The 26,693-nt window shown below is 39.5% G+C and overlaps 2 protein-coding genes and 1 long non-coding RNA gene across 3 annotated transcripts; 1 reads left to right on the top strand and 2 right to left on the bottom strand.

Annotated features, from left to right (window-relative positions):
* Positions 1-4,431: 4,431 nt before the first annotated feature.
* LOC134201456 (protein SPT2 homolog) lies at positions 4,432-6,528 on the bottom strand. Its single transcript, XM_062676231.1, has 2 exons — positions 6,013-6,528; positions 4,432-4,440 (listed from the first exon to the last, which is right to left on the bottom strand). Exons 1-2 carry the CDS (start codon positions 6,526-6,528, stop codon positions 4,432-4,434), a joined length of 525 nt encoding a protein of 174 aa, XP_062532215.1.
* A 13,139-nt stretch (positions 6,529-19,667) lies between these two features.
* On the top strand, positions 19,668-24,042 carry LOC119630583 (uncharacterized). The gene is made up of 3 exons (XM_038020449.1): positions 19,668-19,677; positions 20,493-23,397; positions 24,012-24,042. Exons 1-3 carry the CDS (start codon positions 19,668-19,670, stop codon positions 24,040-24,042), a joined length of 2,946 nt encoding a protein of 981 aa, XP_037876377.1.
* A 749-nt stretch (positions 24,043-24,791) lies between these two features.
* LOC101742194 (uncharacterized) lies at positions 24,792-26,396 on the bottom strand. The gene is made up of 2 exons (XR_209669.4): positions 26,132-26,396; positions 24,792-24,968 (listed from the first exon to the last, which is right to left on the bottom strand). It is a non-coding gene; the product is annotated as an uncharacterized LOC101742194 (long non-coding RNA).
* Positions 26,397-26,693: the final 297 nt, after the last annotated feature.

Raw genomic sequence — 26,693 nt, 5'->3', positions numbered from 1 at the left:
AGTATCGCCAATTCGGGATGCAATTTCACCACTCTGAAGAATCGGAGATAAATGCAGTGTTTACTCTTTGTTAAATAAATGTAAAATAAAATATTAGCAAACAAATAGCTATTATACTATAAAGCATGTGCTTAGTGCGAGCTTTTTTACATTCTCGATAGCGCAAAAGTTAACTCACATTTGTATGGTGTTGGAACGTTTGCCTACGTTTGCCGCTAGGGGCGCTGTTCCAACTTTTACGCTATCGAGAGCGTTAAAAAAAAAAGTGTGGTGTCGTGGGACACCGGATAGGGACGAAGTTCCTTATTATAAAAATATTAATTTTAAGTTCTATTCGAGGTATAAAGAAAATAAAACTGGAGGTTTCGCAACAACCCACGGTCATTCGGTAACGTGCGAACTTATTGTGGTACACTTCATTCACGGTTGTTTGCACAAGAGTTAGTGTATTGCGCAAACGAACGCTCTGAGATCGTGGTCAATGAATGATAAAAAAATATGTTATTTTTTGTACGTTATTACAAAGTTAAGTCGTACACTGTGTGCATCAATTGTTTTGGTAGATTAGTAGTGGTATTAGTTAGGTAGTAGTTCTGACTATCTAGCTAGAACACAAGATTGGTTTACGGCAGGTACCGGAATGATCGTATTTACTCTAGCGGCCTGCAAGATGTCCTACTAGCAGCTTTGTACATAATTTCGTTTATTCATAAGTGACGTGTTACAAAATACCCCGTAAAAAATATATTTAATTATCAAGGCCAAAAATTTTGTCAACCCTAGTAAGCTGTCATGTTAGGGAACCAGATTATTTAACAGAAAGGCCTACGTAAGTTTGACGTTTATTATGAAAAAGTAAGTGTTAGTTTAGGTTATTTCGTTAGGTCAGGTCTTTTAAAAAAATTTTCCTTCCGCGAATTAGGTAGAAATGTAGGGTACATTCTGCATAGTTTACTCTTTAATTTTACTGAAACAGGGTTTGCATATCAGTGCTTTTTTTTGCGGTATGTTATACAGCGTTACTACGGTTCTTAAATATTGTGAATGGACTCGTTATAAGGTCCCATTTAACTTCCTTTCGGCTTTACGGGTATTTTGTAACACCCTGTATATTTAGGACGGAAGGATTACTGGTAGCCTGAAGGACTTCTTAGTTTCACTAGGATAGGTGGGCGAGCAAAAGCTCAGCCGGGAGGGGTGGGACTTGGTAACATGGGCCTGAGCGCTTCCGGAGGAGACCTAACAACTCAAAGGCAGCTGCTTCACGAATGCAATTGCTACCGGATGGAAATCGCGACCCGCTGAGATGATCCAGAGATGATCGGGAGGGTCCGAAGTGACGTGGAATCAGTCGACGTCGCTCATAACACGTCATTTCCGATCCTCTCGATCCACTAACTGTGCTTTTAGGTACCTCAAGTACCGGTCAACGTTCTCGTCGAACCCGTCGCTTGCGACGAAGGGCTCGACGAGTAAATTAACCCACAGGCACAGCCCACTGAGTTTCTCGCCGGATCTTCTCAGTGGGTCGCGTTTCCGATCCGGTGGTAGATTCTGCGAAGCACAAGAGCCGTGCTAGGGTTCGTGTTAGCAACGTCGTCAAGCTTGAGTCAAGCTTAGGTAGGAGTTTGAAGCCCTGAGTTTGGAGAAATACTTTTGTAGCGCCCTCTATTAAAAGATCCGAAAACCTTACTTAAAACTTAACACAGTAGTTACAGCTTAGTTACACGCAGAAATAATAGATGGCGCTTTTTCATAATAATAATGATTGCATTTTAGTTTTGATTTTATACCACGCTCTATTTGATATTTTGCGCTACTCATCCTTAATCTTCTTAGACTGGCTATGGCAGTGGATTTTACGCCCCACCTATTAGTAGTTACCTGATAGACGTTACGATATTAAAGACGCCATTGACATCAACCCCACGAAAAGTACAGCGGTGCTCTTCAAAATCTCACGCTCCGATTATCACTTCGAGCAGCCCACTCCCTAATAGGCGCCTTAACACCTCCGCCGTTAGCCCCAGCACTCTCTTTGGTCAACCCATACCGTGGGCCTCGAAGGTCATATATCTAGGCGTCACCCTCGACAGAGGCATGACATTCCGATCCCATATCAAAACGGTATGCGACCGTGCCGCTTTCATGTTAGGAGGTCTCTATCCTATGATTTGCAAGCGAAGCAAATTGTCCTTTCGAAATAAGGTGACACTCTACAAAACTTGCATACGCCCCGTCATGACCTATGCAAGTGTAGTGTTCGCTCACGCGGCCCGCACTAACTTGAAACCCCTTCAAGCTATTCCATCCCGTTTTTGCAGGATAGCCGTCGGGGCACCATGTTTCCTAAGGAACGTGGATCTTCATAATGACCTGGAGCTTGACTCTGTCAGTATCTACAGTCGGCATCATTGCGCCACTTCGAGAAGGCGGCACGACATGAAAATCCTCTTGTCGTGACCGCGCGGGAATTACATATCCGTATCTGTAGACCGAATGGTAAGCAGTCGACGTTGCTCTAAGCACGTCATTACGCATCCTTCCGATCCACTAACGGTGCTTTTACGTACCACAAGCACCGGTCACCGCCGTCAAACCCGTCGCTTGCGACGAAGGGCTCGACGAGTGAATTAACCCATAGACACCGACCACTGAATTTATATATTTTTACATATATTTTTTTATCGTATTGCTTAGCTGGGTGGACGAGCTGTCGGTCCACCTGATGTCAAGCGGTTACTGGAGCCCATAGACATCTACAACGTAAATGCCGCCATCTAACTTCAGATAATACACAGGTCTAAGGTCTCAGTTTTTACAGTACAACGGCTGCCCCGTCCTTCAAGCCGAAACGCATTACTGCTTCACGGCAGAAATAGGCAGAATATGGTACCTACCTATGCGGACTCACAAGACGTCCTACCACCAGTAAACCAGCATAATCGCCTAACGACACCCTAAATCTTATTTTTTTAGCAGCGACACCTTCAAAACTCACACAAATTCCTCACAAAAACATCATTACCAAAATCACATGGTGACTGGCGTAACAAAACCTTTTTAGTTTTACCAAACAAATTTATTTTCACCTAACGAGTATAGCACGTAATCATAATAGAGTAATTACTGTACTAATTAATAGGCGCCCAGGTGATTTCTATGCAAATCTATATTTAGTTCGGGCCGTGAACCGCTTAACGAGGCCGATGTCAATTTGTTGTGCAAGCTCTCGAACTGTGCGACGATCGTAGCCTATTTATGCAGAGTAAATATATTTATATATATTTACTGGGTACTTAGGGATAACGAACGAATATATATTCGTATATCTACACACAGCCCAGTGAGTTTCTCGCCGGATCTTCCCAGTGGGTCGCGTTTCCGATCCGGTCGTAGATTCTGTGATGCACGGCTCTTGCTATGGTTCGTGCTAGCAACGTCGTTAGGTTTGAGCTCCGTGAGCTCACCTAAATGTTAGGGTGAAGCTAAAGTAGCCTCTCAAGGCCATCAGCATAGGAAAAAAAACCCTCAGTTCTTCCTCCACTATTGGTAGTGTTGGTATTCGAAAAATAACACGTGGTGCACTTATTAGTTCAAATGCACAATCACATAAAAATACACGTGCTGGGATCAGATGTACGCCGATTACTTCCAGAAACGCGGTGAAGTCGGATTTACGATGATACGTCCGTTCCACTAGAAGTCCCGCCGAAAAAGAACTTGTGTCCGCCGATGACAGGAACGCCAGCTTGTTTTTTGAAAGAAAATTTTAATTTTATTTGTTTGATAGATTTTTTTTTATGGACAATTGACACCACATTCACTTTTCACTGAACTTCATACTTGACGAAAGCATGTAAATCTATTTATTGTATAGCAGCTGTCCACGCGGATGCATCGCTCACTGAAGTAGGAGAGAGACAGATGTCGAACGCTGCCGAACGCGGAGGCCGATTGTGCCTCTTTGTCGCTCGTTGCGCGCTCTCGCTTGCATTTCAAGCCTTAAATGGAACGCCTCATGAGTCATGTTTTTTCGTGCGTGCAGCCGGCTCCATCGAATTACAAGACGTTGTCACGTCAAAAACTCGCCCTAAACACACAGATTCGTGTTCGTCGCTATAAGTTCGCTTCTAGTCAGTCGGCAGCCGAGCGGTGCCCGTGTTTGGTCGACCCAAACAAACCCGGGGCACTTTCATCGACCACCACATTTGACATGTTACCAATAAAAAGTTGTTTTGAATACCTAATGGCTTCTGAGTTTTCCTTGGGGCTAGTTATTCCTGAAACTACCCGGGGTTAATATAAACACAAACTTGTATATTGGCAATGTTTGGTATAGACATTATTTATACGGTTTTCCTATCAACAACTCCCATGTTTGTTGATGACTCTGCATATTTAAAACGGAATTTGAGTTCAGATTCGAGTTCAGTATCTCTGTTAAATTATAAAATATTATTCGGGTCTGTCTGAACTTCCGTTTTAAACCAGGGCTTAAAGTCGTTGAATGTGAGTTAATAAATAAACTTATAAACTTCTAATTGTACCTATTATTGTTATAACTTTAAATAAGACTTCAATCAATATGTTGCTCTGTATAAAACGGAAATTTTTAATTTTCTTTATTTCAATTACATATCTTTATATATACATATCTTGACATGTCTTTATTATAGCAAAGTAAATAAAATGTACACATGAAAGATGTAATAGGTTGGGGAAAAAGTTTCTTTGCCTTTTTTAAGAAAATTCACAACATTACATTTAACTAAAGTATGTAGGTACCATTTTGTTCGATAACTTCTTCTCTTTTATTTAGATATTGTATAGTTTTTATCGCGGACTTTGAGCGCGGCGACCGAATCAAGAAATTCCGTAACGAAAATAAAACCTAATACCTCCCACTCCGCCTACCATGTAGCTCGCGTTCAACATAGTCACACATTGGGCTTGTGCAGTGTTTGTGAATAAGCGTGCGGCGTGACGTCTGCGTACTGCATGTGCATAATGAAAAGTCTGCCCATCTCTCTCTCGCGCGGTTAAGCTTATGATTGTGAAAGGGACAGTTAATGTTTTGTTTTTGTTAATGTTTATAAATATAGCGTGAACTTATTTTATTATTATTGTTTTAATATTAAATTATTATTGTCTAATTATAATTGCATGAGTTCATAAAAAATGCTGTGCTTTACCGTCGCAGTCCCCGAAAGCCACATGTTTTTTTTTTATATGACATCACCGGTGTAGACCAGAGTAGTCCAGAGCAGTCGACAACAGATGTATTATACGGTTTCCAATACGTTTCCTCGTGAAAATGAAAAACACACATCGAACTGAGTGCGCGCGTTAATGAAATTCATAAATTCATAAGACCGGGTATACACATGACTCGATCAAACATGCAACCACTCATCGTCCGTCAGTGATTAATTGGAAAAAATCATCTGAAGCGTAGGTACCTACCTGGTCTAATAAGTACGATGTCCGGTATTCCGGTATTCTGGGCTCTTCATAAGTCACGTTCAAAAATATTCAATAACAAAGCAGCAATTTTTTATTAGAATAAATTATTATAAGAATTATTCTAATAATAAATTTACCTACCTACACCTACCTACCTACTAGGTAGGTGTCCATCCACAGATGTCCACTGCTACATATAGACCTCCTCCAAGGTTCGCCATAATTTTACACTGCTCGCATCCAGAGGTTTCCCGCGACTGTTGTCGGTCCACTTTGCATTAGACTCTAGAAGCTTCAGGCTACGTCTGTTATCTTGGTTCTCTTGTCAAACTGCTCATTCATGAAATAAAACTGCGGGCGACATCCCATCCCACCAGACCCCATCCCACCAGACCCCATACCATCCGACCCCACTCCATCCGATCCCATCCCATCCCATCCCATCCCATCCCATCCCATCCCATCCCATCCCATCCCATCCCATCCCATCCCATCCCATCCCATCCCATCCCATCCCATTCCATCCCATCCCATCCCATCCCGTACAGTCCCGTCCCGTCCCGTCCCGTCCCGTCCCGTCCCGTCCGGTCCCGACCCGTCCCGTCCCGTCCCGTCCCGACCAGTCCCGTCCTGGTGCCGTCCCGTTCCCGTCCTGGTCCCGTTCTGGTCCCGTCCTGGTCCCGTCCTGGTCCCGTGCTGGTCCAGTCCTGGTCCCGTCCTGGTTCCGGTCCCGTCCTGGTCCTGGTCCCGTCCTGGTCCCGTCCTGGTGCCGTCCCGGTCCCGTCCCGGTCCCGTCCTGGTCCCGTCCTGGTCCCGTCCCGGTCCCGCCCTGGTCCCGTCCTGGTCCCGTCCTGGTCCCGTCCTGGTCCCGTCCTGGTCCCGTCCAGGTCCTGTCCAGGTCCTGTCCAGGTCCTGTCCAGGTCCTGTCCTGGTCCTGTCCAGGTCCTGTCCAGGTCCTGTCCTGGTCCTGTCCTGGTCCTGTCCTGGTCCTGTCCTGGTCCTGTCCTGGTCCTGTCCTGTCCTGTCCTTTGCTGAACATAGGCCTCCCCCAGGCCTAGTCATAACGATCGGTCCTGCGCTGCTTGCATCCAGCGGAATCGTCCATTTGGTATAAGAGTTCTTATTGTTTTGAAAAAATTCGTCATACTAAAATTCGTCATAACTCATAACACAAAGACGCTTAGGTTTTATCTGTCGAAGCGAATATTCACAATCGAATCAAGTTGTTGACTTACGTTTATTACCTACATTTAAAACAACAGAGATCGTATTAAAAGTAATAAAATCGTTTATATTGGTAGCGGCCTCAAGTTAATAATCGCTTTGTTCATGAAATAATCTTAATATTCTGAGCATATGGAACGGGTATGAGTTGAAATTCTTTTTAGGTATTGATTGTGAGTGAGATCATACCCAATCTGGCATTAAGTGTTTAGAGGAGTACATGGACATCGTAACGTAAATGCAGCCCATCTTGAGACATTGGCACCCTGGCATTGCTGAAGTATATGCGCTACGGTAATCACTCTTCATCAGGTGGGCTGTGTTCTCGTCTGCGTTCTAGAAAGAAAAGCCTTTCTTATCTACTATAGATTCTGAGTATTTCTATAATAAATTAAAACTAGAATTTGCAATTTCATGTTGTTTTCATACTGTCCTTCTTTCATTTTTTATTTATTTATTGCTAGGTCGGTGGACGAGCTCACAGCCCACCTGGTGTTAATTGGTCACTGGAGCCCATAGACACCTACAACGTAAATGCCGCCACCCACCTTGACATATTACTGGTGGTAGGACCTCTTGTGAGTCCGCGCGGGTGGGTACCACCACCCTGCCTATTTCTGCCGTGAAGCAGTAATGCGTTTCGGTTTGAAGGGTGGGGCAGCCGTCGTAACTATACATGAGACCTTAGAACTTGTATCTCAAGGTGGGTGGCGCATTTACGTTGTGGATGTCTATGGGCTCCAGTAACCACTTAACACCAGGTGGGCTGTGAGATCGTCCACCCATCTAAGCAATAAAAAAAAAAAAAAAACATATGACTTCTAAGGTCTCAGTATAGTTTCAACGGCTGCCCCACTTTTCAAACCGAAACGTATTACTGCTTCACGGCAGATTTATAGGCAGGGTGGTGGTATCTACCCGCGTGGACTCGCAAGAGGTCCTACCACCAGCAATCGTAAAGTAAATATAAATACAAACACTTCCAAGTGGTCGTACCTTGTGTTGTCTGTATGACGCAAATTACTCTGCTAACTTACAACTCCCATCTAGGTACAAATGACAAGTTTTTCTAAATATTTTATTATTATTTTGTAAGCAGACTAGCTTACGGCCCATCTGATGGTAAGTGGTTACCGTCGCTCATGGACGTCAGCAATGCTTTGAGCAGAGCCAAGACGCTGCATACCGCCTACCTGACATGTCATAGCGCTCGGGAAACGCCGGGGAGGGGAGCTCATTCCAACTCATTCCGGATGGTACGTGGCAAAAAAGATCTTTGGAAACGCACCATCTATGAACGCAGTGGTTCCAGATACTATGAATGAACTCTGCTCCGATGGCGAGAGGTATGATAATAAAAAGGAGATCAGGGAAGCTATTTAACTTATACTATACAATCTGTGGATTAGATTGTATAAGTTAACATTGAATTTGATTGAATGTGGATTATTCAATGTTTTAAAGTTAACACAACCGAATTTAACGTCTAGTTAAGTGTTAAACCTTTTATAGTATACACTGTCAGAGGACGCGACGGTGCGAAATTATAAATTATGAAATACCTCTGAGCTCGTATAGCTCGAATCACAACGCTGTCAGAGAGGTAGAGTGGCCGCGTTGAATAATAAAATCAGTCCGTTTAACCTACACATTGTGGGCAAATAGAATGTGACCGCGGCGAGTACTGTTTGCATAGGCCAGTCGACTTGCACGAAGGAATTAGTGAATAAAGTATAGTATATAGGTATTAGAATTTTTTTTTTTTTTGTTGCTGATATAGGTGGACGAGCGCACGGCCCACCTAATGTTAAGTGGTTACCGGAGCCCATTGATTCTACAACGTAAATGTCGTCCCCCACTTTGAGATATGAGTGCTAAGGCCTCAGTATAGTTACGACGGCTGCCCCGCCTTTGAAACCTAAGCGTATTATTGCTTAACGGTAGAAATACGCAGAGTGGTGGTGCCTCACGTCCGGACTCACAAGAGGTCCTACCACCAGTAATTACGCAAATAATAATTTTGTGGGTTTGATTTTTATTACACGATGTTATTCCTTCACTGTGGAAGCCAATCGTTAACATTTGTTGAGTACGTATTTCATTAGAAAAATTGGTACCGGGCAGCGGGATCCGAACACCGATGCATCGCAAGATATGAATGCACCGAACGTCTTATCCTTTAGGTTAGGATTAAATTAAAGAACATAGTATGGTAGAATACCGGTCCGGATCGACTTGTCGAGGAGCCTTTTATCGTATTCCATAACTTCTCACCAAATTTCTTTATATCTTCTATCACAAATTAGAAGGTGACAAACAGCGCACATGCAGCGGAGTTAAAACTTTTCAACAAAATAAATAATAGTTTAAAAAAACTAAGAACTGCTTTTCAGGATATTATCAAAATAGCCCTTCCACTCAAATCTGTTCATAAAATATTTATAACTACTGATACCGTGCACCCCACGCTTTTTTTTACAATAAAATCATTTTTTCTTACACAATTTTAAATTCAAATTTATTTATATTTATTTTCTATATTTTAGTTAGAGTTTCTATTTTTATAGATATTTTAAATTTCGCCAAGGCTACACTATAAAAAAAAATTAATAAAGACAAACAATATTTAATCTATTTTCAATTTGACCACAGACGTCAAGAACAAAAGTTTGATAATAAATAGTATGCATGCGTGTGTGCGTCAAATACATGGTATGTAGTGTGTGTAATGTTTTCTTTACTGATTTAATGTATCTTTTATGCATTATTTAAAAAAAAATTTGCATTGTGCACTTCTTCTCTATATTCTCTATAAGTGTAGAAAATTTCATACCCCTCCGTCCGCGCAATTTTCGTAAAAAGGGATACAAAGTTTTTGCTTCACGTAATAACCCTTCTACTCATATCTGTTCATAAAATATTTATAATTACTGATACCATGCACCCCACGCTTTTTTCACAATAAAATCATTTTTTCTTACACATTTTTAATTCAAATTTATTAAAATTTATTTTCTATTTTTTAATTAGTTTTCTATAAAGGCGTATTTTGTTAGTTTTTTTAAAATATTATTTATTTTTAATTTTTTAGTTGAATTTCAATTTTTTCAATCATTATTTTTATTTCAATTATGCTTTTTAATATTGAATTGTCATCGGTCCTTAATAAGTATACCAAATTTCGAGTTAATCCGACGTTTTGAAGGGGTTCAAAATCGTGTTCAAAGATTTCGTTACGTACTAACATACGCACGTTTGGAGCTAAAAAAAAGCGTATTAATTAGAAGGTGACAAACAAATTTAATAACATACAACGGAGCTTAAACTTTTCAACAAAATAATTCAGCTCGAGGAGGTTTTTTTTACTATTTTTTATTGCTTAGATGGATGGACGAGCTCACAGCCCACCTGGTGTTAAGTGGTTACTAGAGCCCATAGACATCTACAACGTAAACGCGCCACCCACCCTGAGATATAAGTACCAAGGTCTCGGTAGTCTGAAGTAAAAATTGCCTTCAACGAAGTCTTTAGATCGTTCGTAAATATGTGGACAAGCTACTTGCTTGTCGACCGGACTTGTGTGCAAGCGAGCCCTAATGGGACGCGGTCGCCGGGGAAATCAGCCGCGGACGGCAGCTAGCAGAACGTAAAGTGAAATAGAAGAATAGAATTTCCGTTGGTGCGTATGTCATTATGCCCTAGGACTGTTTATTTCAAGTTTCGTTTTTTATTTCGCTTTTTTTACAGCCGATTCTCAAGCGTCTTAGCACTTCTATGTGTCACCTTTAACGCAATACGGCAGTGCCTTATAAATTTTATTTTTGGAACGAATTTCCTTATGGGACGATGCCGAGGGGTAACCGGGAAAGAGCGTCCGTAACGTAAGATTTTTATTATTAGTAATGCACGACTTAACTTTGTAATAACGTATAAAAATCACATATTTTTTTATCATTCATTTACCACGATCTTAGAGCGTTCGTTTGCGCAATACACTAACTCTTATGCAAACAACCGTGAATGAAGTGTACCACAATAAGTTCGCACGTTACCGAATGACCGTGGGCTGTTGCGAAACCTCCAGTTTTATTTTCTTTATACCTCGAATAGAACTTAATATTAATATTTTTATAATAAGGAACTTCGTCCCTATCCGGTGTCCCACGACACCACACTTTTTTTTATAGTCGATTCTCAAGCGCCTTAGCTCTTTTGTGCTTCACCTTTAATGCAATACGGTAGTGCCTTATAAATTCAATTTTTTTCGTAGTGTTTTTATTGTTTCAGATAGATATGTGGGCCCAAAGTCTACGTGGTGATAACGTTGCGTGCATAAGGTTGCATCATACCCGATTCTGTAGTCAACGTCGCCCTAAATACGTCATTACGGATCCTCCCGGTCCATTAACGCTGCTTTTAGGTACCACAAGCATCGGTCACCGTCCTCGTCGAACCCGTCGCTTGCGACGAAGGGCTCTCCAAGTGATAGACAGCCCATAGACACAGTCCACTGAGTTTCTCGCCGGATTTTCTCAGTCGCGTTTCCGATCCAGTGGTAGATTCTGCGAAGCACTTCTCTTGCTAGGGCCAGTGTTAGCAACACTCCCGGTCAGAGCCCCGTGAGCTCTTCTACACGTCAAGGAGGAAATTCTACGTTCTACAGGGAAAAAAATTGCATATGATCAAAAAAAAAAAGATCGGTGAGCTCAGTGGCAGCGGAGTCGGCTGTTCCATAGATAATAATATAATATAAGAGAGAGCGTAGGGGTTTGGCTGTGAGAGCTAACATGCTCGCCCGGAGATTCGCACGGTGTAAGGATGAAGTCAAGCACACACTATTTAGGGCATGTTGTCAGTCCTTTTACATCTGCAGTCTGTGTACTGAGTACACTCAAAAGGCGTTTGGAGCCCTGCGCGTCCAATATAATAACGGCTTCAGGGCACTGATGGGGCTGTCTCGGTACTGTAGCGCGTCGACGATGTTCGCGGAGGCTCACATAGATGGCTTTTACGCGATGATTCGTAAGCGCGTGGCCACCGCGTGGTGCCAGTTCCGGGACAGCCCGAACAGCCTCCTGGCCGCGATAGGGAGTCGCTATTGCTGCCCTATATTGAGGCATTGGAATGAAGTCCATGTTGGCTCAAGACCAGCCATGGTCAATGTAAAATAAATAAAATGAACTGCTTTTTTCAAGAAAGATTTTGTATGACTAACACTTCATATGGAATTTAATTCTGAAATAAAAATTGATTATTATTATTATTATTATGGTTGAATACATTTTCATTTTATTTGCGACTAGCGACCTGCCCTCGCTTCGCTTCGGAAACAATAAATTTTATTATTGATAGCTGAGTCCCGCGATGTTACCCGCGGTTATTGTCGTACCGCAGGTAACAGCTTGAGGCGAAGCTAATCTAAAAAAAGTCAGTCTAGCCGTTCCAGAGATTAGCCGGAACAAACAGACAGACAAAAATTGTAAAAAATGTTATTTTGGTGTATGTACCGTGTATATATTCATATTTACGTAGTAAAAAGCGGTTATTTCAATATTACAAACAGACACACCAATTTTATTTATCTATATATTAATACGTAAAGCAAAAACTTGGTATCCCTTTTTAAGAAAATCGCGCGGACGGAGGAGTATGAAATTTACCACACTTATAGAGATTATAGAGAAGAAGTGCACAATGCTAATCTTTTTTTTAAATAAAGCATAAAAGATACATTAAATGAATAAAAAAAACATTACACCCATTATCATGTGTTTGACACACACACGCATGCATACCATTTGTCTATTGTCAAACTTTTCTTTGCAGTCTGTCTTTAGTCTATTTGTCTAAAGCGTAGTCTTGACGAAATCTGTGATTAAAGAAGTATAATAGTCCTTGACAATAGAATTTTCGGTAGGCAGCGGCTTGGCTCTGCCCCTGGCATTGCTGAAGTCCATGGGCGACGGTAACTTACCATCAGGTGGGCCGTATGCCCGTCTGCCTACAAAGGCGATAAAAAAATAATCATAATAGTGTACAAACTTATAATTTCCATTAGTTATAGTCGAATTTCGACTACCAGAGGACCACTAGTATATATAGTTATAATATATAACCGGAATTTTCTCGTCTTTTCAAAATCAATACGCGAAAAGAATTGTAGTTGTTTTGTTAGGTACGTAAAAGATAATTTTCTGTACAACTTCGTTGGCCATTAACAAAATTATCGAGTAATCCTACATTCCGATGTTTATTCCCCGTGCACCACATTACGCTGGTACGGACTCAAGTCTCGGGGGGTTTTTCGTAAAATACTGACTCCGACCCGGGGTCTCGTTTGGGAAAAAGGGATTTTTGTTCGACAAATATAATTATGGGCTCGTGGTAACAGGGGTGGATTAAGGGAATCTGTGTATTTTTAATACGCTTTTATTAGCTTCTGACGTACGTATGTTAGTATGTAACGGAATCTTTGAACATGATTTTGACCCCCTTCAAAACGTCGGATTAACTCGAAATTTGGTAAGCATATTAAAGACCGATGACAATTCAATATTTAAAAAAAAATTGAAAAAATTGAAATTCAACTAAAAAATAGAAAATAATTTTTTATAAATTTGAATTAAAAATAGTGTAAGAAAAAAATATTTTATTGTAAAAAAACGTGGGATGCTTTTTAGGATATTATCAAAATAACCCTTCTACGCATATCTGTTCATAAAATATTTATAACTACTGATACCTTGCACTCCACGCTTTTTTTTACAATAAAATTATTTTTTCTTACACTATTTTTAATTCAAATTTATTAAAATTTATTTTCTATTTTTTAGTTGGATTTTCTATAAAAGCGTATTTTGTTAGTTTTTTAAACTATTATTTATTTTAGTGCTCTTTATGCGTGAACGAACTGAAGCCTTACGTATTTTATTTAAGAGCTTACCGGAGCCTATGCAAGTAGATGTCTCACTATGTGGATGGTGTCATCCATAATTGGAGCATGAAATCGAAATGACATCACACCACGGCCGCCCCACTTTTCAAAATTGGAACCAAAGACTGATTTCCTGCAGATTTAGATACAATGTTAGTGGATGCTGAATACACAATATTTGTAATTGTTTTGGAACGAAGTTCCTTATGGGACGATGTGGAGGGGTACCCTAACCGGGAAAAAAACGTCCGTAACGTAAGATTTTTATTATTTATGTATAGTCTTAGTCTAATGTATAGTCTACGTGATGACGGTTATTATTATTATCTATATATTATTACGTGAAGCAAAAACTTTGTATCCCTTTTTACGAAAATTGCGCGTATGGAGGAGTATGACATATTTTACACTTATAGAGAACATAGAGAAGAAGTGCACAATGCTAATTTTTTTTTTAAATAAAGTATAAAAGATATAATATATCAATAAAGAAAACATTACACACACTACATACCATGTATTTGACGCACACACGCATGCATACTATTTATTGTCAAACTTTTGTTCTTGACGTCTGTTGTCAAATTGAGAATAGATTAAATATTGTTTGCCTTTGTTAATATTTTTTATAGTGTAGTATTGGCGAAATTTGTGATTATAGAAGTATAAAATACAATCATAATAGTCACAATCACAAACTTACAATTTCCAATTAATTATAGTCGAATTTCGACTACTGCGGGGCCACTAGTTCATATAAATAGCTGTTTCTTTTTATATTATTATTACCTATATATTTTTTATAAATTATTGTAATTAAAATAAAGTTGATAGCTTTGTAAAGTACTTTTATTTTATTTTTATTAATAAAAAAATTATAATAAAAAATGTATACCCGAATAACTAGGTATTTTCTTTATACCTCGAATAGAACTTAAAATTAATATTTTTATAATAAAAAACTTCGTTCCTATTCGGTGTCCCACGACACCGCACATCTTTTTTTTTTACAAATTTTTGGAACATTTAAAAATGTTTTTACGGTTTAACTATTTTTATTTGTTTATTTTTATAATATTATTTCCAATTTTTCGAAGAGTGTTGAGAACCGAAGAAAATACTATGGCAGTTGGCAATTACTCCAGGATGTAATAAACTTTTGATCACCAAAACAAACCTGGTATACCTCGTGGGAATTGCCCGCTGTCACAAAACACTGACGGACAATAACAGATACAATCATTATTATGGGAGATTTTTCATATGGTTCTATTTATAATACGGATGTCCCGCATTAAAGCCAAGCTGAAACCGGTCGCTTTAGAAGACATTTTTTTCAATGGCGTTCTACCAAAGGGTGTTGTTAGAGATTAAATACCAAATTGGAAATTTATATATTAATCGTGCCTAAAATGTGTTCTCGAGGCACTTATACGATATTATAAAAATTGTACATTAAATGTACTAGCAAATATGACTTTGGAATTTTTCCTTTTTTCCGGTAATTTTTTTTGTTTATTTCAAACCTCGTTAGTGATGGTAAGTGGTGCTTCTCGGGTGCTTTGGTACGTAAATTGATAATCATTTTGTAATTCATAAATGTTGTACACAAAGTCTTTTTATATGTTTTTAGAAGCATTAACTATATTATCCACTGCTTATTGCCAAAAGTTTGCAGATATATGTATATTTTTGTGGTATTTTTAACCAGTGTCTGTGCGTTTTTATATAATAATAAATAATCATAACAATCGTTGGTAACAAATCACGCACGGTCATCCAACCCCAAATTAAATCATTCCCTGTGTTATGTTTGCCAGAAACTGAAAGACATACTGACATGTTTAAATATATACATATATAGTTAATAAAGACCCAGACAAAGAGCAAAGAATCACACAAAGTTTTTTTTTTTACTTAGATTGGTGGACGAGCTCACGGCCCACCTGGTGATAAGTGGTTACTGGAGCTCATAGACATCTACAACGTAAATGCGCCACCCACCTTGAGGTATAAGTTCTAAGGTCTCAAGTATAGTTACAACGGTGCTCCACCCTTAAAACCGAAACGCATTACAGCTTTTTTTTTTTTTTTTTATGATTGAAATATTACTGGTGGCCCGGAGGCCTTTCCAGCTTCACTAGGACAGGTGGGCGAGCAAAAGGCTCAGCCAGGAGGGTGCTTGTTTGTTTTGGCCGATGTGGGAATCGAAAGCACGACCCCCAGCGCAACAGTCAGAGCCTCTAAGGACTGCGCCACCGAGTCAGTCAAAGGTTTTCATATTCACTGAAAGTAGGTGAATTTAATTTATATATTTTACTCAAATCTTATTAAGTACAAATAATAGTGTGATATCATTCTCCTGCCCTTCTCCCAGTCACCTGGGGTCGGCGCAACATGTTTTCTCCTTCCATAGGTACTCCTCTATCATATACCATTTCTTCGCTCACTCTCCTCTTACACATATCGTCTTTCACGCAATCCATCCATTTTTTTATTATTTTTTTATTGCATAGATGGCTGGACGAGCTCACGGCCCACCCGGTGTTAAGTGGTTACCGGAGCCCATAGACATCTACAACGTAAATGCCACCACCCACCTTGGGATATGAGTTCTAAGGTCTCAGTATAGTTACAACGGCTGCCCCACCTTTCAAACCGAAACGCATTACTGCTTCACGGCAGAAATAGGCTAGGTGGTGGTAGTATTTTTTTCTTAGGTCTACCTTTTCCTCTACAAATAATTGTGTGAATATTAATTTTTTGCCAAAGTCAGCAAGCAGGTCATTAACGATAAGTATGGTTAGCATTTAAAATTAGTGTACAGGAGAGAAAAAAAACGCCTCTCTAAATTTTCTCAGACCCGACCCAGTTTTGCACCGGCAGCCGCCGCACAAGGTGAGACTGAGCGAGATTTACCGGTGATTTATACACGCACTTAACACTTTATGGGATTAAATAAACGGCTAATGCATTGTTCGTGAAAGTAAAAATTTATTTCGGCGTAAGGAACCCGACTGTCATTCGTTCGTAATGTTCGCTCTTGATAAAGTATCCGTACACTAGCGCTGACAGGGCTGTGTTTTGCTTAAACATTTTCTTGTGATATACGCTTTTATGGATCGATATGGAATTTAGGATTTTTTAAGTGAGGATTTGTAAGTCGTCGTGGCCTAAAGGATAAGACGTCCGGTGCATTCGTATCTAGCGTTGCACCGATGTTCGAATCCCGCAGGCGGGTACCGATTTCTGTAATGAAATACGTACTTAAATATTGTTCACGATTGACTTTCACGGTGAAGGAATAGCATCGTATAATAAAAATCAAACCCGCAAAATTATAATTTGCGTAATTACTGGTAGTAGGACCTCTTGTGAGTCCGCGCGGGTGGGTACCACCGCCCTGCCTATTTCTGCCGTGAAGCAGTAATGCGTTTCGGTTTGAAGGGTGGGGCAGCCGTTGTAACTTACTTGAGACCTTAGAACTTATATCTCAAGGTGGGTGGCGCATTTACGTTGTAGATGTCTATGGGCTCCAGTAACCACTTAACACCAGGTGGGCTGTGAGCTCGTCCAACCATCTAAGCAATAAAAAAATAAAAAAAAACTTCTTTGGCCGCGTTGAGCACCTTTTGGTAGGAGAAAATCTTAGGGGTTCGCGTCGCCATTAGTCCTAGCAAGAGCCGTGCTTCGCGGAATCTACCACCGGATCGGAATCGCGACCCACTGAGAAGATCCGGCGAGGAACTCAGTGGGCTGTGTCTATGGGTTAGTTCGCTCGTTGAACTCTTCGTCGTAATATACGTCCCTGACGTAAAAATAATCTAATACGTGAAGCAAAAACTTTGTATCCCTTTTTACGAAAATTGCGCGGACGGAGGAGTATGAAATTTTCCACACTTATAGAGAATACAGAGAAGAAGTGCACAATGCTAATATTTTTTTTAAATAATGTATAAAAGATACATTAAATCAATAAAGAAAACATTACACACACACTACATACCCTATATTTGACGCACACATGCATGCATACTGTTTATTGTCAAACTTTTGTTCTTGACGTCTGTGGTCAAATTGAGAATAGATTAAATATTGTTTGTCTTTGTTAATACTTTTTATAGTGTAGCCTTGGCGAAATTTGTGATTATAGAAGTATAAAATATAATCATAATAGTGTACAAACTTACAATTCCAATTAATTATAGTCGAATTTCGACTATTGCGGGACCTCTAGTAATGATAATATTCTAAGTTATATATTTTCACTTCTATTGGCAGTCCCTACGACTGCCATTTTTTTTTATTGTACCTTCGAATGTTATCACTATACCTGTTTCTGCGGCAAAGCAATTGTGTAGCGACTCTGTTGGCGTTCAAATCCTTTAGCAGGCCCCTAGCGGCAAACGTAGGCAAACGCTCCAACTCCATACAAATTTGAGTTAACTTTTACGCTATCGAGAACGTTAAAAAACTCGCACCAAACACACTGTTGGCGATGGTGTATAGCGACACAATGAAGAGGTCGCGCGGAAGCGGGGTGCGGTATGTCATCCCAAAAAGGAATGACGGATCTATGACGTCACTCGCAGCTCACTCACACCACTGTCTAAGCGGCAGAACAAAAACAAATTAAATTGGAGCTAATCACAAATCATCAAAAATCACATTAAATTTTTCTGGTACCTGTAACACAAGTTCTTTACGAATTTAACACGGGACGAGTTAACGCGGCGTGATTGTTAGTAAATATTTATTTATTTATTTATTATTTATTTATTTCCAGAATTCGCATTTTATCATTTCATCGCTTCGTTCAATCCTGAACAAATAAAACTTACAACTTCGACTTCATATTATTCAAGGTGGGTGAATATTCTCAACGGTAATTCGCGGAGTAGTTTTACTGGTGGTAGAACATCTTGTGAGTCCGCACGGGTAGGTACCACCACCCCACCTATTTTCTGCCGTGAAGCAGTAATGCGTTTCGGTTTGAAGGGTGGGAGAGCGGTTGTACTAATAAAATTAAGACATTACAACTCATGTCTCGAAGGGGGTGGCGGCATTTACATTGTATATGTCTATGGGCTCCGGTTACCACTTAACGAGCTCACGTGAGCTCTTTTAACCATCTAAGCTATAAAAAAGTATCGAAAACTAACACCAGGTGAGCTGTGAGCTTGTCCAACCATCTAAGGTATAAAAAAGTATCGAAAACCAGTCAGCGTTGGGGACTCTACTTCTCTACAAAGCAACAAAATAAGTTCACATCGTCTTTACTCCGGTTTTCGGTAACAAATTAATAAGATAGTTTCCGAATACAGACCCATAATTGGCGGAAGAGTTTCCCTTAGGAAGTATTTAGTATTAGAAAATATTACGGTATAAAGAAAAGCTCCTCGAATAAAAGCTAACAAATAAGACAAAAGGTTAAGTGAATTTGCTTGTGTCCCGATCGTGTAAATCATTTCATTCTTGAAGCCGATATGACTGTACGGAATCTGAGATGTAACACACCCTAATTTCCATACAAACAACTTTGTGTGTTTTACTGTAAGTTTTTGAATGTTTTGAATGTCGTGTTAGTTCTTACTTACGCCCACTGAGTTTCTCGCCGGTTCTTCTCAGTGGGTCGCGTTTCCGATTCGGTGGTAGATTCTGCAAAGCACTGCTCTTGCTAGGGCCAGTTTGAACCACTCCGGTTTGAACCCCGTGAGCTCATCTACACGTTAGGGTGAAGCTGAAATAGCCTCTCAAGGCATAGGTAGGAAAAAAAAAAAATTTATTTCTTAAGATTATCTCTTCTGATTAGCATTTTGAATACTTCATCCGGATTTAAACTGATTGTTGTTACTAACCTTATACTCTTTGCTAATTACGATATTTTTACTTGTCAAAATTTAAGTCAGTCGCACAATAAATGTCGTTGCAACCACACACAGTTTTTCTTTACGGATAGTACGCAAACCAAATTGAACCTTAATTACATCATTCATATTGGTCAAATTCGAGCGGATTTTTTTGAACATACAAGCTATCGAAGATGGACGCCGGTCAGTGAAAATATTGTTTTCCAGTAAGCCGTAAACCACATTCCAGTGATTTAAAGACAAATAATTTATACATAATTTATAAATATTACAATTTTATTCCGTTTTCTGGTTGGACGGTACTATGGATGAACTTTTGAACGTTCTAGAAGATACCGCTGCGCTCTTAAACAAAACTCAAATTAATTTGAAGAAATGTCCAAAAGCTAGATTGACAAGAGGTTATGTAGAAGCAAGAATCAAATGTATCGAAGAATATTGGACTACATTTAAGCAAACGCATCTACAATTGGTAAAAATAACACCGAAAGAACAAAGACAAGAGTTACCATATTTTCAAAATGAAGATTACTTTGTGTTCGAAGATTTGTATCTCGTCTTGTTAGCCGATTTAAAAGATCTTTTGCAATCTTTCACACAAGCAGCCGCGCCGAGTACTGTAACGTCCTCACCAAATAATTCTACGATTATTGCGGATACCGAAAACCTTGTTCGGTTACCGAGAATCGAATTACCCAAATTCACTGGAAACTATGAAGATTGGCCTACGTTTCAAGACCTATTTACCTCCTTAGTGGATAAGAACCAGGCTTTAAGTGACGTACAAAAGTTACATTATCTTAAGAGTACAGTCAGCTGCGAGGCAGAAACATTATTAAAACCTATTCAAGTCACGGAAAACAATTATAAAAAAGCATGGAATATTTTGAAGTCAAGGTATGGAAATAAACGATTAATAATTAACTCAGTGTTGAAGAAATTATTTAATCAGAAGAAAATTAGTTCTCAGTCTGCAAATCAATTAAAAAATTTATTAGACGTCACGACAGATTGTTTGAATAATTTAGAAAATTTAAATATAACTACGACCTCCTGGGATCCTATAATTATATTCCTTGTGATACAAAAGTTAGACCCGGAGTCTCACAAAGAATGGGAGCAGACAGCTTATTCAAAATTAGAGGACGAACTACCAACTTGGGAGAATTTTAAGGATTTCCTGCAGTCAAGATACCGTACCTTAGAACTTGTATTGTCCGTGTCAGGGACTTGTAGCAGCCGTGACAAACCTGTAAGAGAACGTTCACACTTAGTAACTGCCACAGCCACCACGTCACAGCCAAATGAAAGAACTTGCGTGCTCTGTAAAGAAAAACATACATTATGTCATTGTAAGAATTTTACCAAACTGCAACCTAAAGAAAGAGCTGATTATGTCAAGACCAACAATCTGTGTTTTAACTGTTTGGTGCCTGGGCATTCTGCTTACCAGTGTAAGTTACAAATGTCCTGTCGCTTATGTAGAAGACGGCATCACACTCTTCTCCACCGCCATCAAGACTCGGCACAAACTGAGGAAAGGAATCAACCGAGTACATCTCACCACGGGGTAGAAGAGAAAGAGGAGATTATAAACAGCATGGTGGCGTCACATCACAGTACTAATCAAAGCACAGCACTACTAGCCACAGCGATGGTTTTAACGAGGAACGAGCATAACCAAACCGTTGTTCTTCGTGCGCTACTAGACCAAGGTTCGCAGGCTTCATTTTTAAGCGAGAAGGCGGCTCAAATGCTCAAACTTACCAGGCAATCAGCGAGAGGAATTATTATCGGGGTGGGATCTACTAGAACTAATGTTGATCACGTGGTTCAACTTAAGATTGGCTCCCGCTGGAATCCAAGTTTCGAAATCAACATACAAGCATATGTTATGAGTAAACAGTTGACCACGAAGATCCCCTCCAAAGCTGTAACTGTCACACATTGGCCACATCTAGAAGGACTCAACCTGGCAGATCCAGACTACTTCCAACCAGGTTCTATAGACTTACTTCTTGGTGTTAAAGAGTATGCACAGATTGTTCAACCAACACTTATTAAGGGCCCTCCAGGTTCTCCATGTGCCCAAGAAACCAACCTGGGGTGGATCCTCTTCGGAGAAATCGATAATAACCATGAAAATGAATCATTTCTGGTCCTTCATCATCAAGTCCATATAGATCATATGTTGAAATCTCTCTGGGAAATTGACAATGATAAAAAGAGAATATTAACAAAGGAAGAAAAGCTATGTGAAACAATATATGAAAGCACACATACGAGAAATAGTGAAGGAAGATATCTAGTAAGGCTGCCATTTAATACAAATAATCCAATTTCGATTGAAGGAAATACGAAGGAAATAGCTAGAAAAAGGTTACTTCAACTAGAAAGAAGATTTAAGAAAGAAACTAAACTGAAAGAAGATTATACAAAGGTCATGCAAGAATACATAAAAGCTAACTACATGGAAGAAATCCCTAAGAATGAAATAAATGAGAGAAAATCAGTATACTTACCTCATCACGCCGTGGTACACGCAGACAGAGAAACTTCTAAGACACGCGTAGTATTTGATGGTCCAGCGAAGGGCTCCAACTGCGTTTCTCTAAACGATGAATTGCTTGTAGGTCCGCAACTGCAAGAGGACTTAAGGAATATACTTATGAGATCGAGATTACACCGTGTTTGCTATGCAAGTGATATACAAAAGATGTACCTGCAAATATTACTTTATGAAGAAGACGCCGATCGATATCAACGCCTTTTGTGGAGAGAGAATGATTCAGACCCGATTAAAGAATATCGTATGCTTCGTGTTACATTTGGTACAGCGGCGGCTCCTCACCTGGCTGTAAGAACGCTTCACCAGGTGGCGGACGATGAAGGTCGAAATCATCCAATGGCTGTTCGAATTATTAAAGAAGATTTTTACATGGACGATCTAATGTCGGGGGAGAGCAGTGCTCCTGAAGCCATAAAGAGAGCACAAGAAGTAGATAATATTCTACAGAAAGGTGGATTTGTATTATCAAAATGGTCATCCAATTCTGCTGAATTTTTGAAATTTATAGAACCAAACAAACGTACATCTCTAGCACAGTTGGATTTTAAATTGGATGGAAAAGTACAAGCCCTAGGTTTGATATGGAACCTGGGCACGGATCAATTTCAATACAAGGTTAACTTACCAGCAAGGTCAAGCAGTATTACAAAGAGAGGCATACTATCTGATATTCAAAGACTTTTTGACCCACTGGGATGGATCGCCCCTAGCTTTTTGGCTATTTTGGCTAAGATACTCATACAAAGGCTATGGCTAGAACCGATTGGCTGGGATGACGAGATTAACCAATCGCTGTTACACGATTGGCTGACAATAAGAGAAGACTTTGAACATGTAAAAGAGATAGGTATTCCAAGATGGCTAAACACAGTAAGCACACAGATGGAAAACATCGAGGTTCATGGTTTCAGCGATGCTTCCATGAAAGCCTATGCTGCTGTAGCTTACATTCGTGTGAAGAGGGAAGATGGTTCAGTATTCACCAATCTATTAGCTGCCCGTACTAGAGTGGCACCACTCCGTACCGTGTCTCTACCACGCCTGGAGTTATGTGGGGCGTTTTTATTAGCAAAGTTACTTAAGCAAATAGAAAATGCAATGCGTATACCTACTTCTAACATCTATGCATGGACAGATTCATCAATTGTTCTTGCATGGCTATCTGGTGATCCTCATAGATGGAAGACATTCGTGGCGAACCGGGTCGTAGAAATTGTAGAGAATGTAAACACACATCGATGGTTCCATGTAGCTTCGGAAGAGAATCCTGCAGACATCGGGTCGCGAGGCATGCTGCTGGCGGACTTGAAACAGAAACAGTTGTGGTGGACAGGGTCTAAGTGGTTATGCAAAAAAGAAATAATATACAGTAAGCCAGGAATAACAGAAACAGAATTGGAAATGAAACCAGTAAAATTAAATACTTACCACAATGCAGAAGAACTAAAACCTTTAACCGCTCAGTTTGAAGATTTTGATACGTTACCAGAATTACTAAAAACTATTATTTACTGTAAAAGATTTTTAAGATACAAAAGTAATTTAAGTACGAGCAAGGAAATAACTACACAAGAATTTGAAGAGGCGCTTATCACATGCATTAAGTTAGTACAACAAGAATTTAAAGAAGAAATAGATCGGCTAAGAGATAAGAAACAAGTTAGAAAAAAAAGTAAATTACGATCGCTAAACCCATACCTGGATGAGAATCATATCCTCAGGGTGGGCGGTCGCCTTAAACATACTAACTTACCTGATGATCGAAAACACCCAATTATTCTTGGAAATAAGAACACCCTAGTACACTTGGTCGTTGCTGACGCCCATATCAAGACACTACATGGAGGGGTTCAGTTAATGCTATGTTATCTCAGATCAAAGTATTGGATCTTAAGGGCAAAATCAATAACAAAGAAGCATGAGTACATCAATGTTTAATATGCGCCAGAATGAATGCTATTACCAGAACGTCACTGTAGCAATATTATTATTAAATTAATACTAAGTCTCAAGTTAAGCATTGTATTGTATTATGATGTCTAGTATTTAAGCAACCTTTATTTCGTTTTGTAGAATATTGTTTTGAAGTCACCTTGAGTAATTAGTGCAATAGATTTAGAAAGAACTTAGTAGTCCTTTGGTGGGCGGTATGTTGTTACTAACCTTATACTCTTTGCTAATTACGATATTTTTACTTGTCAAAATTTAAGTCAGTCGCACAATAAATGTCGTTGCAACCACACACAGTTTTTCTTTACGAATAGTACGCAAACCAAATTGAACCTTAATTACATCATTCACTGATGACCGATTGAAAATCGCTGGGTCACGTTAGATGCAGGCGGCAACGGACCGGCTGCACTGGAGATTCATTGGAGATACCTATGTTCAGCAGTGGACAACTACGGGCTGATGATATGATCATGATGATGACCCAGATAGTAAAAATAATTTTTATTTTATTTTTTATTGCTTAGGTGGGTGGACGAGCTCACAGTCCACCTGGTGTTAAGTGGTTACTGGAGCCCATAGACATCTACAACGTAAATGCGCCACCCACCTTGAGATATAAGTTCTAAGGTCTCAGTTTTTACAGTACAACGGCTGCCCCACCCTGCAAGCCGAAACGCATTACTGCTTCACTATAGAAATAGGCAGGGTGGTGGTACCTACCCGTACGGACTCACAAGGCGTCCTACCACCAGTTTAATATAGCACAACAACAAAATTACATTGAAGAATTTATGTATTTATTATTATTCGTGTATTTTTTATGTAGCGTTTGTTTTTGTGTTGTTCGTACGTTGCGGAGTGATCGGTTGGCAAGTTCCAGTACAGGCCGAGATGGCGTGAACGTTTTCAACATTTTCTTCATTCCTCTGTATTTGTGCTTGACGAAGTTCCACTGCAACCAAAATGAAGTATGTATAAGTAATCCAATATGTGTTTGTGTTTTTAGTGTTTCCTATTACGAGGGTGTATGGTCACAACGGCTAATAATGTAGATTATAATATATGTACGTCAGTACGTAAGCGATGCAATGTTGATGTTAAAATTAGGCAGGTCGGTAATAAATGTTCTAAGGAAATACGTTTTTAAGCTATTGCATAGCTTTTATCGCGGGCTGCGCGTGCGGCGACCGAATCAAGAAATTTCGTAACGAAAATAAAACCTAACATCCCCACTCCGCTTACCATGTAGTTCGCGTTCAACACATTGACACGTTGCGCTTGTGTAGTGTTTGTGAAGCGCGCGGCGTGACGTCGCACTGCATGCACACCATGAAAAGTCTTCCCATCTTTCTCTCGTGCGGTCTAGCTTATGAGTATGAAGGGGACAGTAATATTTTGGTTTTTTGATATTTATAAATATAGCGTGGTCTTATTTTATTATTGTTTTAATATTAAATTATTATTGTCTAATTATAATTGCATAAGGTGATAAAAAATGCTATGCAATAGCTTTACCGCGGCAGTCCCCGAGTGCCACACGTTTTTCGATTTAGGAATGATTTCCTCGATAGAAGAATTACATCACATTACAAGAAGTAAATTTTCGTCACTTTTTTTGTAAGACGTATGGTCAAGAAAGCTTAAAGCATGAGACTGCTGTTAAATGATAGACTTGGGAGTTCAATCTCGAAGTGATAACCGCTTAATACCATGTGATCTTGTTCGTTATACAATAAAAGTATACAGTATGTAAAAAAAATAAGAGTTACGGATTTACTGTCCCATCCTTTGGACCGGATAGCGTTATTGCTTAGCAGCAAAAACAGGCAGGATGGTGGTACCTACCTGTGCGGTTTCAATACAGGCAGGGTAGGAAGCGACTTGGCTCTGCCCCTGGCATTGCTGAAGTCCATGGGCGACGGTAACCACTCACTCAATCAGGTGGACCGTATGCTCGTCTGCCTACAAAGGCTTTAAAAAAAAACGCTCCGTCTCCAGTGATTACGTAATTTTACAAAGTTTTGCATGTTCGATTTTCAATTCGTATAATCATGGAAGTCGTTCGTAAGCATATGTTGTATTATTATAATTATTATTTTTATATGTAATTCTTACTGATATGATGAAAGGTAGCTTCTATCCTCCTTTCACATATGGTGCCGATTAAGAGGAACATGACCACAGCCACCGCAATGGGAAACAAATACAGCCAAATGGACATAACATAGTAGAATGTTAACTCAAAATTACATCGTCATCGCGTTTTTCGGGGCGTCTCGTGAGGTGAAGCGGATAATATTAAATTTTAATTTGGCATTACACACGAGTGTTGTGATGAAAGTTTGACAGATAATTTTGACAGTGACATTTCAGAAATCTATGACGCTATTTTTTTTAAATCTAATTGGCATTGTTGCGAAATTCTAGTAATAACAATTAAAAAAAGCGTGTCAAATAATGGTTTCATTAAAAAAGTTACGAAAAAAAAAACAAGCATTTTTCCTGAAATCAAAAAGGATAAAGAATCCTTTGTCTTCTTTGTATAAAATAAAAACTATTAACATTTTATTCGTCGTGGAAGAACGTCGGGTACAGTGGGAAGTCGCGATGCAAAATCCTTGATAGAAATAATCTCGGTGGCGAAATAATCTCTTTGGAGATCATTTGCCGTTTCACG

The sequence above is a fragment of the Bombyx mori genome, chromosome 25, assembly GCF_030269925.1.
Source record: "Bombyx mori chromosome 25, ASM3026992v2".
NCBI lineage: Eukaryota > Metazoa > Arthropoda > Insecta > Lepidoptera > Bombycidae > Bombyx > Bombyx mori.
The sequence above is the reverse complement of the archived record's forward strand: the minus strand, read 5'-3'. Positions and strand labels throughout refer to the sequence as shown.